Genomic DNA, 25,791 nt, shown 5'->3' with positions numbered 1-25,791 from the left:
CACCATTGCTGCTCCAGGCCAGGATGCTGGTGGCATTCTTGGCCACCTGGGCACACCCTGGCTCGTCTTCAGCTGCTGTCAACCAGTGCCTCCAGGATATTCTCTGCTGAGCACATTCCAGGAACCCTGGCCCAAGCCTGGAGCCTTCTTGGGGTTGTTGTGACCCAAAAGCAGAACTCAGCAATTGCCTTTGTTGAACTTCATACAACTGACCTCAAACCGTCAACTCAGCCTGGCCAGATCCCTCTGCCAGTCTCAAGCAAATCAACTCTCACACCCAATGTAGTGTCATCTGCAAACTTAATGAGGGTGCCCTTGATCCATTTGTTCAGGCCTTTGAAAAATATATTTAAGAGTAACTGGCCTCAGGCACTGAGTCCTGAGGAACACCACTGGTGACCAGATTCACTGAATTTGTGGCTGGACAACTGGAGTTAACTCCATTCACTACCATTTTTTGGGTCCTGGCCATCCAGCCATTTTTTATCCAGTGAAGTGCCCACCCATCCATGCCATGGAATCACAAACTTCATGAAGGGGAAAGTGTGTGCCCAGAGGACTTTCATAGGGTGAGTAGGGAATCTCCCTAAAAGAGGGGATACCGACACTGTTAGAGCACACTGACACTATGGTTGCTGCCTATCTGGTGGCACATTGCCATCACTACCTCTTTTCTGACTATTTTGTTTTCTGACTATTCTGTTTCCTTGTTCTTACCCAAGAAGTCTGCTCCCCTCCTTACCTGCCCTGTTGAAGTACTCCAGTTGCTCTGGTATGTGACAGAAATGGCATTTGGAAGGTCACCTTCTCAGCCAGGACCCACTGCCAGCAGCAATTTCTTCCAGAGATGTTAGCTGAGAACATAACAGGTGTCTGGCTGTGCAACTTTGGCACTCATTCAAGAGTAGTCCAACTTCAAATGGCAGGTCTAAGAGCCACTCTGCTTACCTTTCCAGTTAGACAATCTGCTCCCTTTCCACTGAGATGCTCAGTCTTTTTTTCAGGCTGCAGGAAGCCACTGAAGAAAGCCATCACTGGAAAGAGAAGGAGCAACCAATACAAAAAGCTGTGAATCCACCTCCCTAAAGAAAAGATGCATTCACTTCTTTTTGCCCTGTTATGAGGTTAGCAAATACCTGAAGAAATTGGTCCCTGAGTGGTGAAGCAGCATGAGCAGATGGCAGAAGGCCAAGCCAGTCTCTTCATAGCTCTCCTGAAATAGGATAGATCTTCACCTGATAGCCCACAAACACCTATGTGGAGTAGTCATGTGCTAGGTGTAGAGGAAGCACTCCTGTTTAACTCCACATGACCCAGCCCCTGACAGAACAACAAACAGGTTTCTGAATGAGAAAGACTTGTGCCTACAACACCCAGGCCCCAGCACTCAGCCGTGTCGTAGCAGAAGGGCAAGGAAGGGGAGTTCTCCTCCAAAGGATAGTGGTGCTGGCATTCCTGTTTGGCTTGGGCTGGCATTCCTGGCAGTTCTCCTTTTACGCAGAGGGCTGCTGCCCTAAGAGACACTGTTGGAATGGAGGTTGGGCATTCCTTTTCTGGCTGCCCTTGGGCCTGGGGACATCTCTCTCAGCGTGCTGAACAAGTAATTGCAGCATAACTGACCACACCATTTGAAAGCTATACTTCTTACTCTGAATGTTCTCAAACACCCTTGGTCTCTGCTCACGTTTTTGCTTCTCCTCTCAGCATCTCCAGTTCAATGCTGAACAAAGGCAGTCCCTGCCTCTTACTGAAGAGAGGTTTCAGACATCTTTGTCTTTTCCCCCGTGAAGAGTCATACTGTCACGGCTTCTTAAAGAGCAGACACAAGGAGAGGCTCTTAAATGAACTGGAAAGAAATACAGAATTACGTTTGAAAAGAAAGGTACAGGAAAATTACAGAGCATGAACAGAGTACATAGCAAACCCCTTAAACCTTCCCCCCAAACCAGAGCTAATCTACAGGCCCCAGGGCTCCTCTGTTCCCACCCAGCACCTCTGCCGCCTCTAGGCCCAAACAAGGCCTGCAGCCATAACCAGGCCCACTCCTTACAGGCTTACTCAGATAAGTAGCTCCCGACAGAGACAGCAGGCAGGAGGGAGAGAAGAGGAGGCTCAGGGGAGACCTCACTGCTCTCTACAACTACCTGAAGGGAGGCTGTAGCCAGGTGGGGTTGGGCTCTTCTCCCAGGCAACCAGGGACAGAACAAGAGGACACAGCCTCAAGCTGTGCCAGGGCAGGTTCAGGCTGGATGTTAGGAAGAAGTTCTTCACAGCAAGAGTGATTGGCACTGGAATGGGCTGCCTGGGGAGGTGGTGTAGTCCCCATCCCTGGAGGTGTTTAAGAGGAGGCTGGATGAGGCACTTGGTGCCGTGGGTTAGTTAATTAGAAGGGTTAGGTGATAGGCTGGACTTGATGATCTCAGAGGTCTTTTCCAACCTGCTTAATGCTGTGATTCTGTGAAAGGAGGACGAGTTGGCCTTGCTGCCATTTTATAGAGAGAATTATAGGATTAAACAGTATTTTCACACTTTGCTGTGTCCACCCTCGGGCTCCTCTAGTGCCTAGAGCATTTTTAACTCTATGGTTCCCAACCTACGACACATACACATGAGAATCTCCCTCATTAACCCTGCGAGTAGAAAAAATTGCTCTCTGGAATAAAATAAATGATAACAAGGAAGGAAGGAATTGTGGACGCTTTGGCAAAACACCAACATCTCACCTCTACTTTAGCTCCCACTTTAGCAGCCAGTGCTCTCTATCGAGTCCACCTTGCTCCACCCAAGTGCAGAGCAGGCCTCCCATGTCACGCAGTCCACTGGTAACTCACAGGATGCACTGATCCTGCCATGGCTGCTTTGCTAATCCAGACAGAGAGGCTGACAACACATCACCACGCTGCAAATCCCACAGGGACTGCTCTTCACTTCTATCTTTGCTTGCTTTCTGTCACTTCCTTTAACTTGATTAATAGCGGTCACCTGTCAGAGGATGTTTTGTTCCATCAAACCGATCCCAGCCCACACATCTCTAACAGCTTTAAGCTAACGTCCATTGGGTGTACTCGGGGACTAAGGTAACAAAGCAGAACTATTAGGAGAGATGAACTTCAGTGATGAGCACAGGAATTCCAACAGAGCTCTGCTGCAGTGGCAGTTTCTTCTTCAAGAGGTGGTCAGCACATACATTTATACTCTGATTTATATCTCCTGCTAGCCTGTGACCAGAGAAAACAGGTTTGTCTAGGGATAACCTCTCTTCAACAGCTCAAACACCCTGCCTGTAGGGTTAGGTGGGACAGTGCGTTGTGTGCTACAATTCCTCTGCCCCCTGTGCAGCCAGGCAGCCTTCTGCATCTTCTTTTAGGAAGCTGCTCTCTGCAGTTTTCAGAGTTCTCTTTTGCAGATCTCCTAGTCTCCTCCTCACCTACACCTGGTCATCAGGAATACTTTCCCTTCTAAATCTGAATAGAAATCAGCTCATTATGTCCCATTGACTCTGCCCACATCAGGTTCAATACTTACACAAGAATTCTATTGAAATTATTTTCCTCCTTGGAATTATTCTTTTTGTTTAAACAGACTGCATCAACGTGTAAGTGAAGATTAACTAATATCCTCTGCCTGGACTTCTGTAAGGCCTCTGATATAGTCCCTGTGTCACGACAAAGTTATCCTGCACCAACCCTGGTCAGCAGGGTGTGTGCTGGGAGTTGTGCTGCGGTTCAAGTAACTAATTCCCTTGGAGTAAATAGAGGTGAAACAACTCCACATGGCCTACGAACTGGGGTTAGTAGATTGGACTGGAGCAGAGGGGGGAAGGGCAGAAAAAGCAGTGGGAAAATATATACAAAAAAGAAGGGACATCAGCATTTCCCTGGCTCGAAATCGTGGTGCTGTGGCAGGAGCGGGTCCAGGCGCACACAGCTCCGGCGCGGCGGCAGAGCGGAGCTGTGCGGTGTGGCTTTGCTCCGTGAGCGGAGAGGAGGAACGGAGCGGTGCGGGGCCGGCGGTGCAGGCTGCTTGCCGTGCAGGCTGCTTGCCGTACAGCCTGCCTGCCGCCAAGCCCTCCGGGCACACAGCAGCGGCCGAACGGCACAGCTTCCTTCGGCCTCATGCTTCCCTGGAAGCCTCCTGCTACCCCCTCACCCAGCTCATGGCAGGCGTGGGGAGGGGCAGCGCTCCCGGAGCTGCGCAGTGCCCTGAAGCCTTCAGTGCTGCTGTTTGACACAACAAAGCAATCAGTGTCTCACAGCCCTGCAACGTTCTTCCCACGGACCCAGAGAGTTATGGCCTTAGTAGATGGACTGTTAGGAGGATAAGGAACTGGCTGGCCACTCCAGACGTACAAGCAAAGACTCAGTGTCCAAACGGAGACCAGTGGTGTCTCTCAAGCATTGGTATTGCTGGCATCAGTAGTATTTAATATCTTCATTAATGACTTGCAGAGTAGAACTGAGCACACCCTCAGCAAGCTTGTAGATGGCATCAAGACGAATGGGCACAGTTGATACACTGGTGGGATGGGATGGCATCCAGAGGGCCTTGATGGGCTCCACAAGTTACTTTCCCGGTGACCTGATAAAGTTCAAAGAGGCCAAGTGCAAGGTCCTGCAGCTGGATCAGGACAATCCCCAGCAACAGTGTCTGCTAAGGAATGATTGGACTGAGGGCAGTCTTGCAGAAAAGTGATTCTAATCTTCTACTCTCAGAAAAAACTCACCTGCAGCACTGTATCCAGCTCTGGGGCCCCCAGCACAGGAAAGACATGGACTTGCTCAAAGAGGTGCAAAGGAGGGCCACAGAAATGGACTAAGGCCTGGAACACCTTTCCTGTGAAGAATGACTGAGACCACTGGACCTGCGTGGCCCGGAGTTGAGAAGACTCTGAAGAGATCATAGTGAGGCTTTTCAATACACAAAGAAGGTTTGTAAGTGTCATGGGTTAAGTTGAGCATTTGCTGCTGTTATTCAGAACTGTCAACTGGAGCAAAGTGTTGTGGGGTTTGAAGTTCATGTTATAGCGTGAGAGGCTTCCTGCTCTGCATTTGGATTCTGGGGTTTTGGGTGTTGGCTCTTCCACTGAGATGACAGTGGGACAGGGAGAGATGGGGGAGTAGCTCCCTGGCTTGGACTTTTAGGTCACTTGCTTCTGCCTGCTGCTGCTTTCTGCCAGGCTTTTCTGCAAGCAAGCTAAGGGAACTGTGCTTTGTATTATTATTATCTCATTTATTCAGTAAACTCTTAACCCTTTATCTCAACCCAGAGTTTTTTGTGTGTTTACTTTTCCCCCTCACTTCTGTGTTGCAGGGAAAAGGCTGTGTTAAGCTAGCACAGTAAGAAAGAAGGACTCTTTCCAAGGGCCTGTAACAGGACAAGTGACAAAGGTTTTAAAGTGAAGATGCTTAAGTGCTGATTGGATATAAGAGTTACATTTTTAAGATGGGGCTGGTGAAACACTGACACGTACTGGCTCCAGAATTTGGGAAAGCCCTATTGTTGGAGTTGTTGAAGCTCAGACTGAATGGGGTTTTGAGCAGCCTGAGCTAGTCGTAGATGTCCCTGCCAATGGCAAGGGAGTTGCACTAGCTGATATTTTTAAGGTCGTCTTCCAACCTAAGCCATCTGTGGGAGTCAGAAATTGCTTTGAGAGTCAGAACTTCTCATGCACCCCTGCGCTCACCATTTCTCCATTGTTGTCTCTGGGCTCCTCCTGGGCAGGGCACAGGGAATTTGTGTCAGATTCTCTGTGTCCTGTGCAGGGAACCCAGAATTAAAAAAAAACAAAAAGTGAATGCTGCAATGCCAGAGCTCTCCTTGGGACAAGCTCTTCATGCACAGGCCAGTGTTTGATGATGGGCATTACCTTGGATCACAGGCATCACTTGTCTGACCTTGCCCCTGTGTTTTATCCACTGAGCTCTTCTAATAAGCAAAATGCCAATGACCAGGAAAAGTGACAGTGTTTGAAGCAGCTCAAGTGACTGTGCCCTTTTCCTAGAATTAGATCAGTCACTCTCCAGGACTACCAGCAAATTCTCCCTTTCTCCAAGTATCAGCACTACACAGGGCTGCTTCCACCTCTAATGCTCTGGTGTAGGCAACACTGCGTGGATGTCTTTTGCTTAGGGAGTTGTATGGATGTGTAAGTGTGCAAGATGCAATTGCTGGACTGAGGATGATTGGAGTGCAAGAGTGCTTGGACTGTGTGCTGTGTGTGATTGTGTCTGGAACTGTGCTTAGTTGCAGGGGCGAGGTTTTTTGAGCTGTAGGTAGTGAAGGGCAGCAAGGACCTTCACTGCTTCCTGACTTGGTTGAGGACATTGATCTGTGTTGACAATGAACACACATATATTAGAGAGACAAGCTTAAGCTATTTGAGGCATGCTAGTACTTCTTGTTTGGGAATCATCACTGTGCATTAACTGAATATGCATATATTTATTGAATATGCATATAATATATATGTATATATTTGAGATTGAAGGTTCTTCCTACCCTAGGTTACTCTCTTAATCTTTGCACTATCTTTAATAAAAGTTGAGAAACAAAATTAGCACTGACTGTGAACAAGTTCCCTTTTAATACAAGTGCTGGTCATTAAACATTACACATTCTCTCTAGATCAGCTCTGGAACAAAAGCACTGGATCTTTTAAAATCAGAAATGTTTAAAAAGAGGGTTAAAAAAAGGCAGTATAATTGTCTTTTATCAGGTAGGAGGTACCGTGAGTAGTTTGCTTAAGTCTAGGTAGGAGTTTTCTCTAGTGCCAGTTACGACTGACTGCAGCAAGAGTGAACATTCCTCTAGCATGTGCATTCTGAGTGGTTCAGTTTCTGCAAAATACCAAGTTTAGACTTGCCCACATAGATTCTTTTTAGAGCCAAAGAGTCATACTCCAGGCAGGAGTTGCTTGTCCAGACTTGAACTTGTATTCTGACTGTCCCTTGTATTCCCTCTACAACTATCACTACTGCAAAGTCCTTGCCCACAAGGTCTCTGGTTTTCCCCTCTGAATGACATTTAGCCAGGATTTGCCTTTTGTAGAATTACCTTTTCTAGTGCTGCAAACTTCCTAGGCCTGTGAGCACAAGATATGCTCTGTTATTCCCATTTTGCACTTGGATAGCTGCAGTACAGAAATGCCATAGAATCTCACCTGGGTTAAGCATCAGATTATCAGCAGACACAGTGGAATAACCGATAAATTCTGCATCCATGTCTGTTAAGTGCCTCGACTTGTCAAGGTTCCCTTATTAATATCCCTGTCAAACTATTTATAGGAAAAGTATCCACTGGACCGGTAAGATGTAAAACACTTCTAAATATACCCAGTCAAATCAAATGACAATTATGCCATTAATTAAGTTTGCCTGACAATGTTTTGCCAAAGATGGTTTGCCAAAATATATTTTTACTGAAGGAAAAGGAAGCATCCAGAGCATCTGCATGCCAGACCCTATAAAAGTCTCTTTGGATCTCTGTGCCCAGTCTGGGCAGAAACTTTCAAGGTAAGTGTATGGGTCCTGTGAATTTCTGGGAGAAGCAAGAACCCTTTTACTCCATTTGACTTCTGTAAGACTTGGATATCCACTGCGACCAGGAACTATAGCACCAGGGATTTTATTCTAGATTGGAGGGTAGTGTTTTTCCTACAGCTTATATATTAGCTCTGGTTACCTGTGTAACACAAATGAATTGCTGTGTGGTCAAAGAGCAGTGACTGAATTCTAGCCTCTGCCAGCAGAATTAATACCAACATTTACCAGCTGTTAAGGAACAGGAGGAGAACCAACAGTTTAGGAATTCTGGGAGGAACAGGCAATAGTGACAGTTATAAGTGCCATCGTGGAAGATTAATTGCCCAGAGCAAGTAAATTTTCCAGCAAAAAGCTTTCATTTTCTGCCAGACAAGGAAGGCTCTCAATGGCTCCCGAGTAGCAAAAATAAAGGATATATTTAATATGAAGTCTTTATTATGGCAATGCCCAAATTCACTGGAGTCTGTGAATTTGAAGTGATAGTTCTAAACTGTGCTGCAATGCTACAACACTGAAATTCTGTTCTGTACTTTGTTCATGGCAAAATGTGTAAGGATTAATTTCAGAAGAGGACAGAAGCATTTCCAGACAAGACTGGGAAGTTTAAACACAGAGTCTGTTTTAAATCTTTGAACAGATCACAGTGCAGGAGGTTTCGTCCTTTATATGTAAAGTTGTTCACTCACTGTCTCAGCATAACTTCTCTCCCACAGGGTTCTCTGCTGACTGTGCCTCTTGTGCAAGGGCAAACATGGCAGCTCCAGACGCTGATATGGCTGCCTTTGGGGAGGCAGCTCCCTACCTCCGCAAGTCAGAGAAGGAGAGAATCGAGGCCCAGAACAAGCCTTTTGATGCCAAAACATCTGTCTTTGTGGTACATGCAAAGGAATCCTATGTGAAAAGCACAATCCAGAGCAAGGAATCAGGGAAGGTTACTGTCAAGACTGAAGGTGGAGAGGTGAGTGAAATGCAAGGTTCACAAATAGCATTTAACTCCCACTCTGAGGTCTCCAATGACATAGGTGTATCTTTCCTTCCTCTGATAGACCCTGACCGTGAAGGAAGATCAAATCTTCTCCATGAACCCTCCCAAGTATGACAAGATCGAGGACATGGCCATGATGACCCACCTGCACGAACCTGCTGTGCTGTACAACCTCAAAGAGCGTTATGCAGCCTGGATGATCTACGTGAGTAGCAGCAGCAGCAGTCTGCCTTTGGGAGCCAGCAGGAGCTGCTGTGGCAGGCTGAGTGGAAGCCAACCTACTGTCTCCTTGCCCACAGACCTACTCGGGTCTCTTCTGTGTCACTGTCAACCCCTACAAGTGGCTGCCGGTGTACAACCCGGAGGTGGTGTTGGCCTACCGAGGCAAGAAGCGCCAGGAGGCTCCTCCACACATCTTCTCCATCTCTGACAATGCCTATCAGTTCATGCTGACTGGTGAGCCAATGGCAACATCTTCATAGCCATATAAAATCTGGGTGTTGTTGTTTTGTTTTGTTTTTAAGAATTCCTGTTTGTAAACCTCAGCACAAGCCTTTAGTTATCTTATTTAATCAGAGGCTGATGTTAATGCTTGAGACACAGTTCTGTACTAGTGATTTTTAAAACTCTGGTTGTTACCATGTAGACAGCAGCACAGGAAAAGTTAGAAGAATAATTAACAGGATTAAATTAATCAAATTAAATGACAATTCTCCTCTACCTGTTGTTGAGATCAGATTTGGCATAAACATGATAGGAAATATTCATAGAGCTCTGAACAATTTAGATTATCTCTCCCTAAAACGTGTTGTAGATTAATTTCTACCTAGATTGGTTTCATCAGTACATTGCTTGAAAAGGAAAATGACCTGGTTTCAAGTGTTATAGTGACATTTGCAACTTTTTGGGAGTGAGCAAAGGCCAGAATCCAGCTTGCACACTCAATGATTAATATTCTGACTGCAAATTCACTTTTAGTTAATGCTCTTTTAATATGGATTTGCTTTCAAAACATGTAAATTCCTTGGCTGTAAAAGACTAGAATTCTGTGCACCAAAACTGCAATATCCAGAGGGTAAGCATTGATGGTCATGCATCTGCTGTTGTTTCATGATTCCAAAAGGTCATAGAATTATTGAATGCTTTGGGTTGAAAGGCGACATTAAAGGTCATCTAGTCCAACACCCCTGCAGGAAGCAGAGACATCTTCTATTAGATTGGGTTATTACAGAAGAGTAATAATAATAATGTTAATTGTTTCAAAAAGTCCCTGAATATTGAATTAAAATAAAAAAAGAGAGTAGTTCTTTTTCTTCTCCTTTTCCATTTCCACTTTTAACACTGGACCAGGTTCATTAATAACAAGTAGTCTTTGGTATGGGTTTTTTTCACCTTTAGTGTATTCTTTCTTCCTTTTCTATAGTTCCTGCCCTTAAACAGACTTGCAAATACAGAGATCATCTGAAAGCAAAACCAACCAGAATAAGAAAACCCAGCATTTTTCCTTACCCTTAATGCACTGGTGAAATGAAAAAATAGGGAAAAGAGGAGAATAAAAATTGCTTAACCACTTCAACACTGATCAGATCACTACATTTATACATTTATGATATAGGAGAGGAGATGTGAAGTTTTTAGTTCATGCAGTTCGTGATTGCAATACATTGCTGCTTAAGAATGTCATTTATTAGACTTTTCAAAGGGTGTTTAGTTAAAGGAGAACAAGTATAAGCTGATTGCAGAATCTAGGAGTGTCTGAGAACTTGCTAATGTGCGAGTTGTTAGTTACACTTCCTGGGATCATAAAAAAGCACACAAGAAATGTGATATTAATCTCTGTGGATTTCACAGTGGGTTCTTTCAGACCAGAGCCTTCCACTATCTATAAAGACTACTGTAAGGAAGATAATCCTTCAGACTTCTTGAAGTCAATGGAAAGTAAAATGAAATTGGTGAGAGGAGGAGGTTAAATGAAGAATAAATGTCCTATTCAAATGATTGAAAAGGGAGTTTAAAATAAGCCCTGGAGGAGAAATACAAACTTTGATCACTCTAGACCTCTCCATATAACAACTAACCTCCCCAAAAGCACTGCTGTTAGTACTCACACACATCGTGTTCTATATTACTCAAGATAGTCACTAACTGCATCTTTGGTTTTGCCTCTCACAGATCGGGAGAACCAGTCCATCCTGATCACGTAGGTACCCTCCCTGCTCAGGTCCCAGCGGGGCTGCCTGGTGCCAGGGGACCTCCTGCCTGACCACAGGCTCTCTGCTTCTCCCTTTGCTCTGGCAGTGGAGAATCCGGTGCAGGGAAGACTGTGAACACCAAGAGAGTCATCCAGTACTTTGCAACAATTGCAGCCAGCGGGGACAAGAAGAAGGAGGAGCAGACATCAGGCAAGATGCAGGTGAGTTGGGAAAAAAAACTAAACACTCAATGTGTGGTTCCCTTCTCAGCTAAATTCTGTCAGTGAATAATGATCACCCTGCTTATTATCACCATGTTTAGTGCCAATTATTAACTGATAGGCATTAGCTTGAATCGATGCTTTCCTCTGTTCCTGCATGGATTTTAGGAAAGGATAACCCCCAATTATGTGCTTCCTATAGGGAATGATTGAGGATCAAATAGTGATTTAATAGGTATTAGCTTGGATCAATGCATTGGCTGTTCCTCACATGGCCTTGGAAAGGATAACCCCCAGTAATGACCACCCTGCAGGGCACGCTTGAGGATCAAATCATCAGCGCCAACCCACTGCTGGAGGCCTTTGGAAACGCCAAGACCGTGAGGAACGACAACTCCTCACGCTTTGTGAGTTGCTGCTTTGCACAAAACCTCTCCTGCTCATGGCCCAAGCAGTACTCCATGTAAAAGAGATGTCAAAAGAATCCACCCTGACTAACATGCTGCTGCTTCTCCTTAACAGGGCAAATTCATCAGAATCCACTTTGGGGCCACAGGCAAACTGGCTTCTGCTGACATTGAAACTTGTAAGAGACCTCCTGGAATGATCCCATTCCCTCCTAAATTCTCACCTGCACCTTCCTTCCCGTGCCTAACTCTTTCTGCCATCCTTGCCAGATCTGCTGGAGAAGTCCAGAGTCACTTTCCAGCTGCCAGCAGAAAGAAGCTACCACATATTCTATCAGATCATGTCCAACAAGAAGCCAGAGCTAATTGGTGAGAAGGAACATTCTGACCTTGTGTTGATGGCCAGTGAAAAGCAGCTACCTGTCTGCTAAAACTAATCCTGTGCCATACCTCTTGCTGCTTTCAGACATGCTCCTGATATCCACCAACCCTTATGATTTCCACTATGTAAGTCAAGGTGAGGTGACTGTTCCCAGCATTGATGACCAGGAGGAGCTGATGGCTACAGATGTAAGTCATGCAGCCAAATGATACCCTCTGTACACTTCTGGAAAGTGGCAAAGGTGTCCTGCTGAGGACGTGAGTTCTAACTCATGGTTTTGGTGGCAGAGTGCCATTGACATCCTGGGCTTCAGTGCTGACGAGAAGACAGCCATCTACAAGCTGACAGGGGCTGTCATGCACTATGGGAACCTGAAGTTCAAGCAGAAACAACGAGAGGAGCAGGCAGAGCCTGATGGCACAGAAGGTACTACTGAATTTATTGAGTGACTTGTTCAGAGAGCTTCTCTGCTAGCAGAGATGCTGTGTTAGCCTCCAAAGACAGACCTGCATTGGCCTGAGCCACCACAAAACCACTGAGGAAAGTTTCTTTGTTCATTGCCTAACTGCAGAAAGCTTCCCTGCCCATGGCTAAGTGTCATTCTTTCAGCCACTGGATACTGGCAGACACAAAAATCCTGCATGCTTTGCCATGCAGAAATCTACCTTCCACAGGAAAGCAAAGGTGCTGCATGAGGCATTTTGGGGTTCCTCTGGGAACTTCCAGATTCAGGCCCTTTCATAGCAAGCCATCATTACCTTCCAGAATTCAACTTCCTTCTGAGAGCTCCAAGGACCAGAGCAGCTCTCTGCCTTTTCTAGAACACACACCGCAGAGTTGTTCACACTGGCCACAGTCTGGGCACTGCCCACAGGTGAATTCTCCTTCCTCTCTCTCCCTCAGTGGCTGACAAGGCTGCCTACCTGATGGGCCTGAACTCAGCTGAGCTGCTCAAGGCCCTCTGCTATCCCCGAGTCAAGGTCGGGAATGAATATGTGACCAAAGGTCAAAATGTGACACAGGTAACAGCTGAAGGGGCAACAGACATGGCTGGAAGAGTACTTGAGTGGTCTTCCTTGAGCCTAGCAGGGAACGGTGGTCTTTTCTCCCCTGCTGTAGGTGAACAATTCCGTTGGTGCCTTGGCCAAAGCTGTCTTTGAGAAGATGTTTTTGTGGATGGTCATTCGCATCAACCAGCAGCTGGACACCAAGCAGCCCAGGCAGTACTTCATTGGTGTGCTGGACATTGCTGGCTTCGAGATCTTTGATGTAAGGCACAAGCATTTGGCATGATAGGCCAGAGAGGAGCAGGAAGGGGATGAGGAAGGGATGGTTGTGTGAGAAAGCTGGCAGCATGTTTCCTGTGCTGTAAAAGCAGTGATGGTGCTAGGGCTTGTGTCTCACAGCAGAGAAATGACCTGGGTGATGGCTTGAGGGCCCTGATGGGTCACAGAACAGACAATGCTGTAGGTAGGGTTCTGACAGGATTTTCTTTTAGCAGCACAGTAAGGAGCAATTGTTGCCTTTAGCTTTCACAAGTGATTGCAGCAGGATCCTTGGAGGACAGTCCCTTTTACATTATAAGTGCCACTCAGGGGGTTGCAGGAGCTTCAGAAGTGGTGCTTCCGCTGGGGGACATGAAACAGTATTAGGAGAATGCTAGCAAAGGCCCTGTGGTGGTTGCCACAGCTTGAGAACCTGAGCACCTCTCCATGCTTTGTGCAGTTCAACAGCTTTGAGCAGCTCTGCATCAACTTCACCAACGAGAAACTGCAACAGTTCTTCAACCACCACATGTTCGTGCTGGAGCAGGAGGAGTACAAGAAGGAAGGGATTGAGTGGGAGTTCATTGACTTTGGCATGGACCTGGCTGCCTGCATTGAGCTGATTGAGAAGGTACCTTTCCCATCCAAGAGTATGATCTTGCGTGGCATTCTGTGATATGTCTGAGCCAGATGCAGCTCAGAACTTGTCCACATGCATGCATTTGGGGTCAGGTCAACAGGATACTTGGTAACAAAGCTTATTTTGGTCTTGGAAAGAGGAAATAGAGAATGCAAATCTGTGCCATGAATGCTGCATTGCCTGGTCCTCAGGCATGGAAAGGATTGCATGTACAGCCACCAACAGAGTTCTCTCAACCAAACTGGCATCATTTTCCATTTGACAAACTTTGGTCCTTACTCTGATGTTGATAAGATGTTTTTAATCATGACCTTCTTGTGCTACCTGCCAGCCCATGGGCATCTTCTCCATCCTGGAAGAGGAGTGCATGTTCCCCAAGGCAACTGACACCTCTTTCAAGAACAAGCTCTATGACCAGCATCTGGGCAAGTCCAACAACTTCCAGAAGCCCAAGCCTGCCAAAGGCAAGGCTGAGGCTCACTTCTCCCTGGTGCACTACGCTGGCACTGTGGACTACAACATCAGTGGCTGGCTGGAGAAGAACAAGGACCCCCTGAATGAAACTGTCATTGGGTTGTACCAGAAATCCTCTGTGAAGACATTGGCCTTGCTCTTTGCCAACTATGGTGGAGCAGATGCAGGTCAGCCCTTAGAGAAATGTATTTCCTCCGTGGGAAAGTGGTGGCACAGAATGACAGCAGTAAATACTAAATAGGTGTTGTGGTCTCCAGTATACAATCTCTGTATCTTATTCTCCTTCCATTTACAGATGCTGGTGGCGGTGGCAAAAAGGGTGGCAAGAAGAAGGGTTCCTCTTTCCAGACTGTCTCAGCTCTTTTCCGGGTGTGTACAGAATTCCATTCCTCCTTATGCCACAGAGCTGAAATCAGAGTTGAGTTGAGTTGCTCTCAGAAGACTCTCCCTGAGCAGAGTCTATTTGATGTGTACTGTTTACACAAACATGCAAATGGCAGGGTAGTTCTAGACACTGGAAGGTTCTGCTTTCCCATGCACCTGACACAAAAGCATGCAGTCCTTACAAGCTTTAACCTAAACTTCATTTTTGTCATCCCACAGGAGAATTTGAACAAGCTGATGGCTAATCTGAGAAGCACTCATCCCCATTTTGTACGCTGCATCATCCCAAATGAAACAAAAACACCTGGTAAGGGGTCCAAGAGGAGGAAAACTCAATCCACCCAAGCTCTCCTCCTCAGTGTCTAACAGTGAGGCAGTGACTAATGGTGGTGTTTGCCAGGTGCCATGGAGCATGAGCTGGTGCTGCATCAGCTGCGCTGTAACGGCGTGCTGGAAGGGATCCGAATCTGCAGGAAGGGATTCCCCAGCAGAGTGCTCTATGCTGACTTCAAACAGAGGTGAGAGTGTTGCACCTTTCTGACCATTCAGACCTGGCTGAAGTATCTCAATGAATGTGAAACATGACTCTTCAATTTGCTAATGAGCAGTAATATAGAAATGTTTCACCATTACTTCATGCCAATAAGATGTTGCTGAGATCAAAATTCAAACACATTTTAGAGTTAATAGTACTAACACTCTCCATATCCTGTTCTGAAAGGATAAGCTGTCTCTAGGCATGAGACCAATTCAATGAGAAAGTCTCAGAAGGCTTTGGACTTCAGTGACAGTGATGATTCCTGTGATGGGGATTTCATCCTGTTCTGCTTTCTTCTACAGATACAGGGTGCTTAATGCCAGTGCTATCCCCGAGGGACAGTTCATGGACAGCAAGAAAGCTTCAGAAATGCTCCTTGGCTCCATTGATGTGGACCACACTCAATACAGATTTGGTCACACCAAGGTAGACAGAAAACTTGTGTTAAATTATTGTCTGGCAGTGGTAAGGGCACACTGCTGTGTCAGGGAGCAGAGGACAGTAACAGAGCCAGTGGGGCAGAGACTCAGTCAGCAAGTGCTCATCTCCATAGTACTCAAGCAAGGCAAGCAAGGAAAGCCCTGGAATGGTAGTCAGGTCACATCAAGAGTCCAGATCATCAGACAAATCTGTGACAATAAGGAGGGTTGGAGGCAAAGCTATCATGACTTGGTATTAGAGACTAGTTAATGTCACATACAGGTAGAGTAACGAGACTCAAGCACTATTCCTTAAGTCCTAAACAGAACCACATCAATGGGATTGGTCTGACCTGAAGCCAGAAAGTAAGTCCACAGGACATGGTTGAGCTCACCAGGGTGCATGATCAGGCACAGATGTGTCTGAAGCTGCATCTGGAAATCAGAATTCCTACCACATAGCTCAGACAGGACCTGAATGCTTAGGGCTGAACTTATAGGAAGCTCATAGGTCCTTGGGCAGAAGGTTTGGGAGGAGGCACAGGGTGACAGTTGTCATGGCCATTAAGATACTGTGTGACAATTCTGTACTACCTGACATGGCATGGTGCAACATTTCCTTTCCAAGGTGTTCTTCAAAGCTGGGCTGCTGGGACTCCTGGAGGAGATGAGAGATGACAAGCTGGCAGAGATCATCACTCGCACACAGGCCAGGTGCAGGGGCTTCCTGATGCGAGTGGAATATAAGAAAATGGTGGAGAGGAGGTAGACATTCCTCATATTCAGATTGTTCTCATGGTCCTTGACTAAAGTTTAAATTCATCACACTGAAGCTATACAACATCCACATGAATTTCATTTCAGGGAGTCCATCTTCTGCATCCAGTACAATGTTAGGTCCTTCATGAATGTCAAGCACTGGCCCTGGATGAAGCTGTTCTTCAAGATCAAGCCCTTGCTGAAGAGCGCAGAGTCTGAGAAGGAGATGGCCAACATGAAGCAAGAGTTTGAGAAAACCAAGGAGGATCTTGCAAAGTCTGAGGCCAAGAGAAAAGAGCTGGAGGAGAAAATGGTGGCCCTGCTGCAGGAGAAAAATGACCTGCAGCTGCAAGTGCAGGCTGTGAGTATCACACTTCTTCTGTCCCAGGGAAGAGAATGTTACACAGGCAGAATACATCAAGCCTTAAGCAAAAATTCCCAGGAAGCTGACTGATGTGCAGTAGAGAACAGTCACACAATCTAAGGCAGGCTGACACTGAGCAAGCAGCTGCTGGCTGGGGCATGCTGAGTCTCATGGCAGCTCCATGTGAGACTTGGCACTCCTGCTGCCAGAAGAAAGAGCCATGTAAGAGTAGTCCACATGAAATCCACAGCAGAGAGACACGATCTGGAGGGGGAGTATCTCCATCTGCTCACTTTTCAAAGCAGAGCCTCTGCTAGCAGAGTAAAGGCAAAGCTGAGAAAGACTCACATTTCCTGCTTGCAGCTTCACTAGAAGGCCTTCATTACTTTAAGATACCTGGATACTTCCCCTGCAGCCTCAGCCAGAAGCAGGCAGAATCTTCAGGTGCAATGAAGTCACCTACTAATCAGTATTGGAAATGCTAGGCCTGGGCAGGAAAGAAGGCATAGATATAGCTGGTAGCAAAGGCAGCTGTCTTGCAGCAATTTAAATGCATTTTAAAAAGTAATAAATTCCTGTATCAACTATTGTTGAAGACTATGAAGCCTTAACTTCCAGGTATTAAAAGGTTCTCAGCTAGATAACTGAAAAGAAAAAGCTACTATACATTTTTTTTTTCTGTCAGAAAAAAAAGATCCCAGGAGTTTGCTCTTGTGGAAAATAGTCATTGAAGTGGTTCTGATTTGCTTGTGAGCAGATGAGCTGTTTTCACATCTGTCTGATATGTGAGGTATTTTGAAAAGACACAAAACGTTTGGGATCAATTGATACCAGATGAAATGATTGCTTGGTAGGCACTGGGCAAGATGTTGTAGTTGCCGGATAGCAGGCCAGGCTCAGCTCCCATTTTAACATCTGCCTACTCAGGGATATGAAAGACACAGTGACAAACTTCAAACCATGAAAACTCACCACAATCACTGTTTCCCCACCAGGAAGCAGACAGCTTGGCCGATGCTGAGGAGAGATGTGACCAGCTCATCAAAAACAAAATCCAGCTGGAAGCCAAAATTAAGGAACTGACTGAAAGGGCTGAGGAGGAGGAGGAAATTAATGCTGAGCTGACAGCCAAGAAGAGAAAACTGGAGGATGAATGCTCAGAGCTGAAGAAAGATATTGATGACCTTGAGCTAACACTGGCCAAGGTGGAGAAGGAAAAGCATGCCACTGAGAACAAGGTATGAGGCAGGAGAGGTCCCTCACAACTCAGAAAAGAGCACTGTGCAGTCCCAAGACTTCTGTATTGACTTCCTTTACTTACACCTCTTCCTTCTTCTCAAAGGTGAAAAACCTCACAGAGGAGATGGCAGCTCTGGACGAGACCATTGCCAAGCTGACAAAAGAGAAGAAAGCTCTCCAAGAGGCTCATCAGCAGACACTGGATGACCTGCAGGCAGAGGAGGACAAAGTCAACACTCTGACCAAAGCTAAAACCAAGCTGGAGCAGCAAGTGGACGATGTAAGCACATAGGCAAAGAGCAAGAAGAGGACAAGAGTGGAGTTTGAGCTGTTTGGCAGAGCACTGATGGCTTCTTCTCTTTAGCTGGAAGGGTCCCTGGAGCAAGAGAAGAAACTGCGCATGGACCTGGAGAGAGCCAAGAGGAAACTGGAAGGAGACCTGAAGCTGTCTCAAGACAGCATCATGGATCTGGAAAATGATAAGCAACAGCTGGATGAGAAACTGAAGAAGTAAGTGTGGCTGTGGGACGCCTCAGCAAAGGTCTGGTGAGCTTGTCTGTAGGGAAAAGTAAAGTAAAATAGAATAAAGTGAAGAGAGAAAAGAGAAAGAGGCTTATAGCTACCACCAGTGTGAAAGTCCATCTCTCTGGTTCTGAGTACAGTTGTTCTGGTCCTTCCAATGCTTTCTTGAAACTGGTGAGGAAGGCTTTAAAAGTCTTATTGATAGAGAGACATATAGTCAATGACACCTGTCCAAGTCAAATCTCCAATTCTCTGCCCCTCATGTGCATGTGCTCTTGACCTGAAAATGTGTTTTCATATTATAATGCTATTATAATGAGCAAAGTTCACCTAAGGTTCACAGTTTCCTTAGTAACAACAGGTCATCAATGCCCTTTGACATTTGGTACATTTTTCATACCGAAAGAATGAGCTGGGACAGAAGATCTATCTTTTAACCTGACATCACTTGGTAACCAGAATGGCTAAATGCTCCTGGTACACTGTGGGGTCTCTCTCCATAGGACTGGCACCTGCATGTCAATGGACATTCCACTGTACGAGCTCAATACCTTAATCAATAACAGATAATGTAGCAGGCTACTGTAAACTCATGCTAAGATATTAATTAGCCTGAATGTTAGTCCAAGTTTTGGTTTCAGTTTGAGGGATGCTGATTCCTGACTGCAGTGTTGAGACAGATAATGTTATTCAGACCACTTCTTACAAGTTTTAACATGGTTTGCTTTGCCCAAAGGAAGGACTTTGAGATCAGCCAGATCCAGAGCAAAATTGAGGATGAGCAAGCCCTGGGCATGCAATTGCAGAAGAAGATCAAGGAGCTGCAGGCAAGTCTCTATGCGTTCTGTTTCACACAGTCTCAGAACAGGTAGAAGGGCATGGGTGTGAGATTGTCACTTGCATTCTCCAGGCTCGCATTGAGGAACTGGAGGAGGAAATTGAGGCCGAGCGAACGTCTCGGGCAAAAGCAGAGAAGCATCGAGCTGACCTCTCACGGGAGCTGGAGGAGATCAGTGAGCGCCTGGAAGAGGCAGGAGGGGCAACAGCAGCTCAGATTGAGATGAACAAGAAGCGAGAGGCAGAGTTCCAGAAGATGCGTCGTGACCTGGAAGAGGCCACGCTGCAGCACGAGGCCACGGCTGCCGCCCTGCGCAAGAAGCACGCGGACAGCACCGCTGAGCTTGGGGAGCAGATCGACAACCTGCAGAGAGTGAAGCAGAAGCTGGAGAAGGAGAAGAGTGAGCTCAAGATGGAGATTGATGACCTTGCTGGTAACATGGAAACTGTCTCCAAAGCCAAGGTACGGAATTGCAGCAGATGTTCACCAGGGAAGAGTGTGGCACAGGTTGCATCTAGCAGCAGCATTCAGCTGGAGAAAGCTCTGCTGTGAGGTGTTCACTGCATGTCCTTCCTTGTGCTTGCTCTGCAGGCAAACCTGGAGAAGATGTGCCGCACTCTGGAGGATCAGCTGAGCGAGCTGAAAACTAAGGAGGAGCAGAACCAGCGCATGATCAATGACCTCAACACTCAAAGAGCTCGTCTGCAGACAGAATCAGGTGAGACTTCCTTGTTGCTGGGCTGCAATGCATGCCATGAGGATACCTCAGTGTGCAAAGTGACATCTGCCATGTCCTCCCCAGCCCTCTCCTGATCCTGTGGGTTCAGGGGCAGAACCTGTCTCATTATTGTCAGTCCAGTTACCTCTGTTCACTTTACCCTTCCCAGGTGAATTTTCACGCCAGGTGGAGGAGAAAGATGCTCTGATTTCTCAGCTGTCTAGAGGCAAGCAAGGATTTACCCAGCAGATTGAGGAACTCAAGAGACACCTAGAGGAAGAAGTAAAGGTCTGGAATGACTCTCCTGTCCACAACTTAGTCCTATCTGACTCAGGACTGCTTCAACAGTCTGTCTCAAACACAAGTGTTACGGGAGGCAACACCCCCTACTCATCAGCTAGAGGGAGGGAAGTGCAGTGACACTGATGTTGAAGTGGAACACTCACAAGGCTTCCATGAGATGCTGATGGCAGCCTCCAGGATAGAATTTGGACACCCATGTCAAATCCAGTACAGGAACCACAAAGAAACTGTCCCTAAGACCTCTTAGTCCTTCAAAACCCACCAACAAAGGTGTCACCAGTTCCCAGCTTTACAGTTAGAGCTTCATTCTGATTTCATGTCAAGAGGTATCTCAAACAAGTATTCAGGTTGCCCATGTCAATGTCCCCACAGGCCAAGAACGCCCTGGCCCACGCTTTGCAGTCTGCTCGCCACGACTGTGATCTGCTCCGAGAACAATATGAGGAGGAGCAAGAAGCCAAGGGGGAGCTGCAGAGGGCCCTGTCCAAAGCCAATGGTGAAGTGGCCCAGTGGAGAACCAAATATGAGACAGACGCCATTCAGCGCACGGAGGAGCTGGAGGAGGCCAAGTACGTGGGGAGCAGGATGTTGAATGGCCAGAGAAGATTGAGTCTGCCACGAGCCTTTCAGAGTGGGTCAGGACAGAGGTGGCACAGAGGCACAGCTATGGACTATTTGTGGGAGATCAGAGAAAGGGAGGAAGAGGAAGAATGTGCTGTCAATAAGGTGTAGATTGGAAGGACAGAGCAGGCTTCAGGGATAGAAAGGCTAAGATAGGCTGAATGGTCAATTGGTGCTAGGACAGGCATCTACACTGATGCCGAACAAAAAATGTGACTGCATGAAACTATATCTACAAAGAGATCAAATACTGTCTTAGCACTCTCATCAAAACATCAACACAATCTTAATTTTGGCCTCCATTTATAAGCTGTGCTTATCTCCTCCCAGGAAGAAGCTGGCACAGCGCCTGCAGGATGCAGAGGAACATGTTGAAGCTGTCAATGCCAAATGTGCCTCCCTGGAAAAGACAAAGCAGAGGCTGCAGAATGAAGTGGAGGACCTGATGATTGACGTGGAGAGATCAAATGCTGCCTGTGCAGCTCTGGACAAGAAGCAGAAGAACTTTGACAAGGTCTTTTGGGCTCCAGCACTGGGGTGCCAGGGCAGAGCATGCCCTCCTGGCCAGCACATCCACACTCACACCCCATGTCTCCTCAGATCCTGGCAGAATGGAAGCAGAAGTATGAGGAAACGCAGGCTGAGCTGGAAGCCTCCCAGAAGGAGTCTCGCTCTCTCAGCACGGAGCTCTTCAAGATGAAGAATGCCTATGAGGAGTCCTTGGACCACCTGGAAACGCTCAAGAGGGAGAACAAGAACCTGCAGCGTGAGTGCCTGGCACCCTGCTCCTGGGTGCCCTTTCTTGCCACCCAGCAGCCCTGCTGCTCCACATGGCTCTGTGGCTGCAGGTGACAGGGGTGCCTGTCAGGTTGGTGTAGCAGGGCCCTTGCCTTGCTGCTCTGTGCCTGAGCCTGCCATTGGTCTTTGCTTCCCCCAGAGGAGATTTCTGACCTGACAGAGCAGATTGCAGAGGGAGGAAAGGCAATTCATGAGCTGGAGAAGGTCAAGAAGCAAACTGAGCAGGAGAAATCTGAACTTCAAGCCTCTCTGGAAGAAGCTGAGGTACATTGAGTGCTAATAAGTGGTGCAAATAAATCTCTGCAGAGATCACACAAAAGCATGCAAAGAGACCTCTGCAGAGATGGCAGGGAAGCATGGTCAGATTCCATGAAATAATTCATAAGAGATGCTCTAGGAAAGAAGCTGTTGTTTGAGTCACTGTTAACTTGTCCAGGCCTCCCTGGAACATGAAGAGGGGAAGATCCTGCGCCTCCAGCTTGAGCTCAACCAGGTGAAGGGTGACATTGACAGAAAGATAGCAGAGAAAGATGAGGAAATTGACCAGCTGAAGAGAAACCACCTCCGAGTGGTAGATTCCATGCAGAGCACTCTGGATGCCGAGATCAGGAGCAGGAATGAAGCCCTGCGCCTGAAGAAGAAGATGGAAGGAGACCTGAATGAAATGGAGATCCAGCTGAGCCATGCCAACCGCCAGGCTGCAGAGGCACAGAAGAACCTGAGAAATGCACAGGCTGTGCTCAAGGTCTGTTCTGTAAAGCTACAGAAAGAGAAATGACAGCCCTGACATTTTTGGCACCCAAGCACACACTGCCACCTTGTAATCCTTCTTGTCTCTCTTTCCAGGATACCCAGCTACACTTGGATGATGCTGTCAGGACACAGGAGGACCTGAAGGAGCAGGTGGCCATGGTAGAGCGCAGAGCCAACTTGCTGCAGGCTGAAGTTGAGGAGCTCAGGGCAGCCCTGGAGCAAACAGAGAGGTCAAGGAAGTTGGCTGAGCAGGAGCTTGTGGATGCCTCAGAACGTGTGCAGCTGCTCCACACCCAGGTAAGATACTGCTGGAAATTCATCCCCTCAGCAAGGGATAACAAAGAATGAAACTGCTGTCAATCTTGTACTAATCATGGCTTTGCTGTTGCTCAGAACACCAGCTTGATCAACACCAAGAAGAAGCTGGAAAATGACATCACTCAAATTCAGAGTGAAATGGAGGATACAATCCAGGAAGCTCGCAATGCTGAAGAGAAGGCCAAGAAGGCCATCACTGATGTGAGTTGGGGGCTCCTTTCATTCCTGCTGCTGGATCATTCTCCATACTGTCTCCAGCACTAAAATGCCTTTGACCCTTTGCTCTCATCAGGCAGCCATGATGGCAGAAGAGCTGAAGAAGGAGCAGGACACCAGTGCCCACTTGGAGAGGATGAAGAAGAACCTGGACCAGACGGTGAAGGACCTGCAGCACCGTCTGGATGAGGCTGAGCAGCTGGCCCTGAAGGGAGGCAAGAAGCAATTACAGAAGCTGGAAGCCAGGGTGCGTAGGGATTTTATATGTGCTTCACTGAAGATGTCAGTTAAGTAATCTCCATGGAAGCTCCAATGATGATCTATCTTCCCTTGCAGGTGCGAGAGCTGGAAGGGGAGGTGGACGCTGAGCAGAAGCGCAGCGCTGAAGCCGTGAAGGGTGTGCGCAAGTACGAGCGGAGGGTGAAGGAGCTGACCTACCAGGTGAGGCAGCAGACCTCCTGGGGCTCACAGAGAGACAAATTTTACACACACTAATTCCCAAGGGGAATTAGTCACCTCACATGATGCAGAATCCTTCAGTCTGTCTCCTTTCTGTCTATCAACCCATCTAGTCTGAAGAAGACAGGAAGAATGTTCTCAGGCTGCAGGATCTGGTGGACAAGCTGCAAATGAAGGTGAAATCCTACAAGAGACAAGCTGAGGAGGCTGTAAGTATTCCCCAAGGACTGGGCAGGAGCCACCTTCCACCGGGGCAGCAAGCTCAGGGAGATGAGTGTGAATACCAGGAAAGGGCATGAAAGAAGCTGCCAAGACACAACAGCCTTGGCCACACCTTGTCCTTATTGTGACTATGAGACCCTGCGAAGGTCTGGGCACCCTGCAGCCAGGGAGGAGCTGAGGGAAGTTCTGCAGCCTGGTTCAGAGCTGAGCTCAGCCTAAACAAGCCCAGGGGCACAACCACTGTGGGAAATGAATCAAAGTGCAGGAATCTCAAGGGCTTTCCCAGCCTAGCAAGAGACACTGAGAAGTGAGCAGCAAATGGTGGGAGCCAAAGTACATAACAGAGAAAATTCAAGAAACCAAATTTGCTCCTCAAGAGTGACACAGCCCTGGTGGAGCTTGTCACAGTGGGGTCCTGGATAGGGAGGATGAGGAGGTCTGAGGGAGTCTTGCATGTCAGTAGTGGTGAGTGAGGGATGGAGCTCTGGGCCCTCCCACAGGGAAGTGCTGCAAGGATGTAAGACCAAGGGGTAGCAGGAGTCCCTGTGCTCCTCCACACCACCTCCCTTTCCCTGCACAGGAGGAGCTGTCCAATGCCAACCTCTCCAAGTTCCGCAAGATCCAGCACGAGCTGGAGGAGGCCGAGGAGCGAGCTGACATTGCGGAGTCGCAGGTCAACAAGCTGCGGGTGAAAAGCCGCGATATCCACGGCAAGAAGGGGGAAAGTGAAGAGTAAGGATGTGGCAGCAAAGTGACCTGAGGGCTGCACAAAATGTGAAGCTCTCAGGCACTTTTTTCCATATTTAACATTTGCCACCAGCTCCATAGGTAGATAATAAAGCCTGTAGAAACCTTTGCATATACACCACGAGCAGTGGTTTTCTTTTCTATCTCTGTACATGGGTCAGGGCAGTGTCTCTGCTGGTCCAAGGCAAATCTATGAAGGGCTGATAACCAATAGAATTCACAGTGTTAGGGGTAGCTGACAGAAACTGGTCCTCAGTCTCCACTAGGTTTGCTTCCTGCACTTAATTAGACAGCAGGACTGTGAAGAGCACCACCTGACCTTGAACTAAAACTGGAGAATGCTGCTAATTCCTTTAATTTCTGTACGTCAGATCAGTGGCCACACAAGCTGAGTCTCTGGCACATCACCCTGCCTGGGCTAATTGTTCTTGCCTCCTGAGAAGGCACACTGTAGTTCAATGTGATGCTTCCCTTCATGGTCTTCTTGTGTCTCATGGCCTTGGCCAGGAGCTTCTCTCCAATGCCAAGGACAAGGGAGGTCAGGGCAGACAATGAGCAGAGAAAAGTCAGCTGCAGTAGCCCATCAGTGGAGTGGAAGTGCAGTGGTGGTCATTAACATCTGGCATTTCCAGTCTAGTCTGGATTTTCCATTCAATGTGCTGATAAAGTAATGAGAAAACTGGGCAAGCAGCAAGTAGCTTGCCTCTGGGTGTGAGCAGTGCTCCACATAAAGTGACCCTGAAGTCATGTGGACAGGAGTAAAAAAACCTGTTCAGTCTTATGCAGTGCCTGTTGGAGAAGAGCTCAGTGAGCTGGACCTCACTGTCTCATTCACAGCTCCTGAAGTCCCAGTGAGCATCGGACCAAGCCAGCACATGTAACACCTCCTGGGACAGAATTGGGATGGGCAATGAAGGACAGGTAGTTTGCATCCTTCCACAGGAAATATCCCATTAAATTCAAGTCAGTCTTGTATGGGAACAGATGAGCCTGTGGTCAGGGAGACGGAGCTGATAGAACTGTCTGGTATTTCAAAAGCCTTTCAGCAAGGTATTCAACAAAGGCTTTAACACACATGATAAAGCCATGAGTTAAGAAGGAAGCTTCTCACTATGATAAATAATCATCAAAGTACAAAAGAGAGAAATTGTGTGTACTGGGGTCTGTGTTGTTCAAGCTATCGATAAATCAAGGTGAAGAGCTGCTGAAGAAGGAAGGCAATGTTTGCCCTTCCAGGCAGTGAGGACAATGACTGACACCGAAGAAGTGCAGAAGGCTTTAATGACTGAGCAAACAGTGCTGTTATCTAGCAAAGAGAATTCAATACAGTTAAAAACACAGAACTATGGACTCTGAGATGACAGTTACCTATCAGGAGCCACATGTCCTGCTTAACCATGTGAAAACACCCTCTCATTTCTCAGCAGTGGTAGCAAAGGGGGAAATAGGAAGATACAAACTGACAT

The 25,791-nt window shown here is 47.2% G+C and overlaps 1 protein-coding gene across 4 annotated transcripts; it reads left to right on the top strand.

Annotated features, from left to right (window-relative positions):
* The first annotated feature begins 8,292 nt into the window (after positions 1-8,292).
* On the top strand, positions 8,293-24,314 carry LOC135179390 (myosin heavy chain, skeletal muscle, adult-like). Of its 4 annotated transcripts, none has more exons than XM_064151145.1 (38): positions 8,293-8,499; positions 8,588-8,731; positions 8,826-8,982; positions 10,699-10,726; positions 10,825-10,928; positions 11,237-11,346; positions 11,462-11,525; positions 11,617-11,715; positions 11,813-11,916; positions 12,016-12,154; positions 12,632-12,750; positions 12,848-12,997; positions 13,454-13,624; positions 13,965-14,292; positions 14,403-14,476; positions 14,711-14,798; positions 14,892-15,009; positions 15,332-15,455; positions 16,077-16,213; positions 16,313-16,568; positions 17,567-17,809; positions 17,914-18,090; positions 18,175-18,320; positions 19,069-19,159; positions 19,243-19,632; positions 19,762-19,888; positions 20,058-20,176; positions 20,564-20,760; positions 21,143-21,326; positions 21,413-21,578; positions 21,750-21,874; positions 22,047-22,355; positions 22,457-22,660; positions 22,757-22,882; positions 22,974-23,144; positions 23,234-23,338; positions 23,470-23,565; positions 24,159-24,314. In XM_064151145.1, the coding sequence occupies exons 1-38, from the start codon at positions 8,293-8,295 to the stop codon at positions 24,312-24,314; spliced, it is 5,853 nt and encodes a 1,950-aa protein (XP_064007215.1). The 4 variants fall into 4 exon arrangements, with proteins under 4 accessions (XP_064007215.1, XP_064007218.1, XP_064007216.1 ...); XM_064151148.1 differs by having other exon boundaries at positions 10,825-10,939; positions 11,254-11,346; positions 13,965-14,274; XM_064151146.1 differs by having other exon boundaries at positions 10,825-10,939; positions 11,254-11,346.
* The last annotated feature ends 1,477 nt before the right edge of the window (positions 24,315-25,791 follow it).

Source organism: Pogoniulus pusillus, chromosome 11 (genome assembly GCF_015220805.1).
Source record: "Pogoniulus pusillus isolate bPogPus1 chromosome 11, bPogPus1.pri, whole genome shotgun sequence".
NCBI classification, from domain to species: domain Eukaryota; kingdom Metazoa; phylum Chordata; class Aves; order Piciformes; family Lybiidae; genus Pogoniulus; species Pogoniulus pusillus.
Note: the sequence above shows the minus strand (reverse complement) of the source record. Positions and strands in the feature narration are given on the sequence as shown.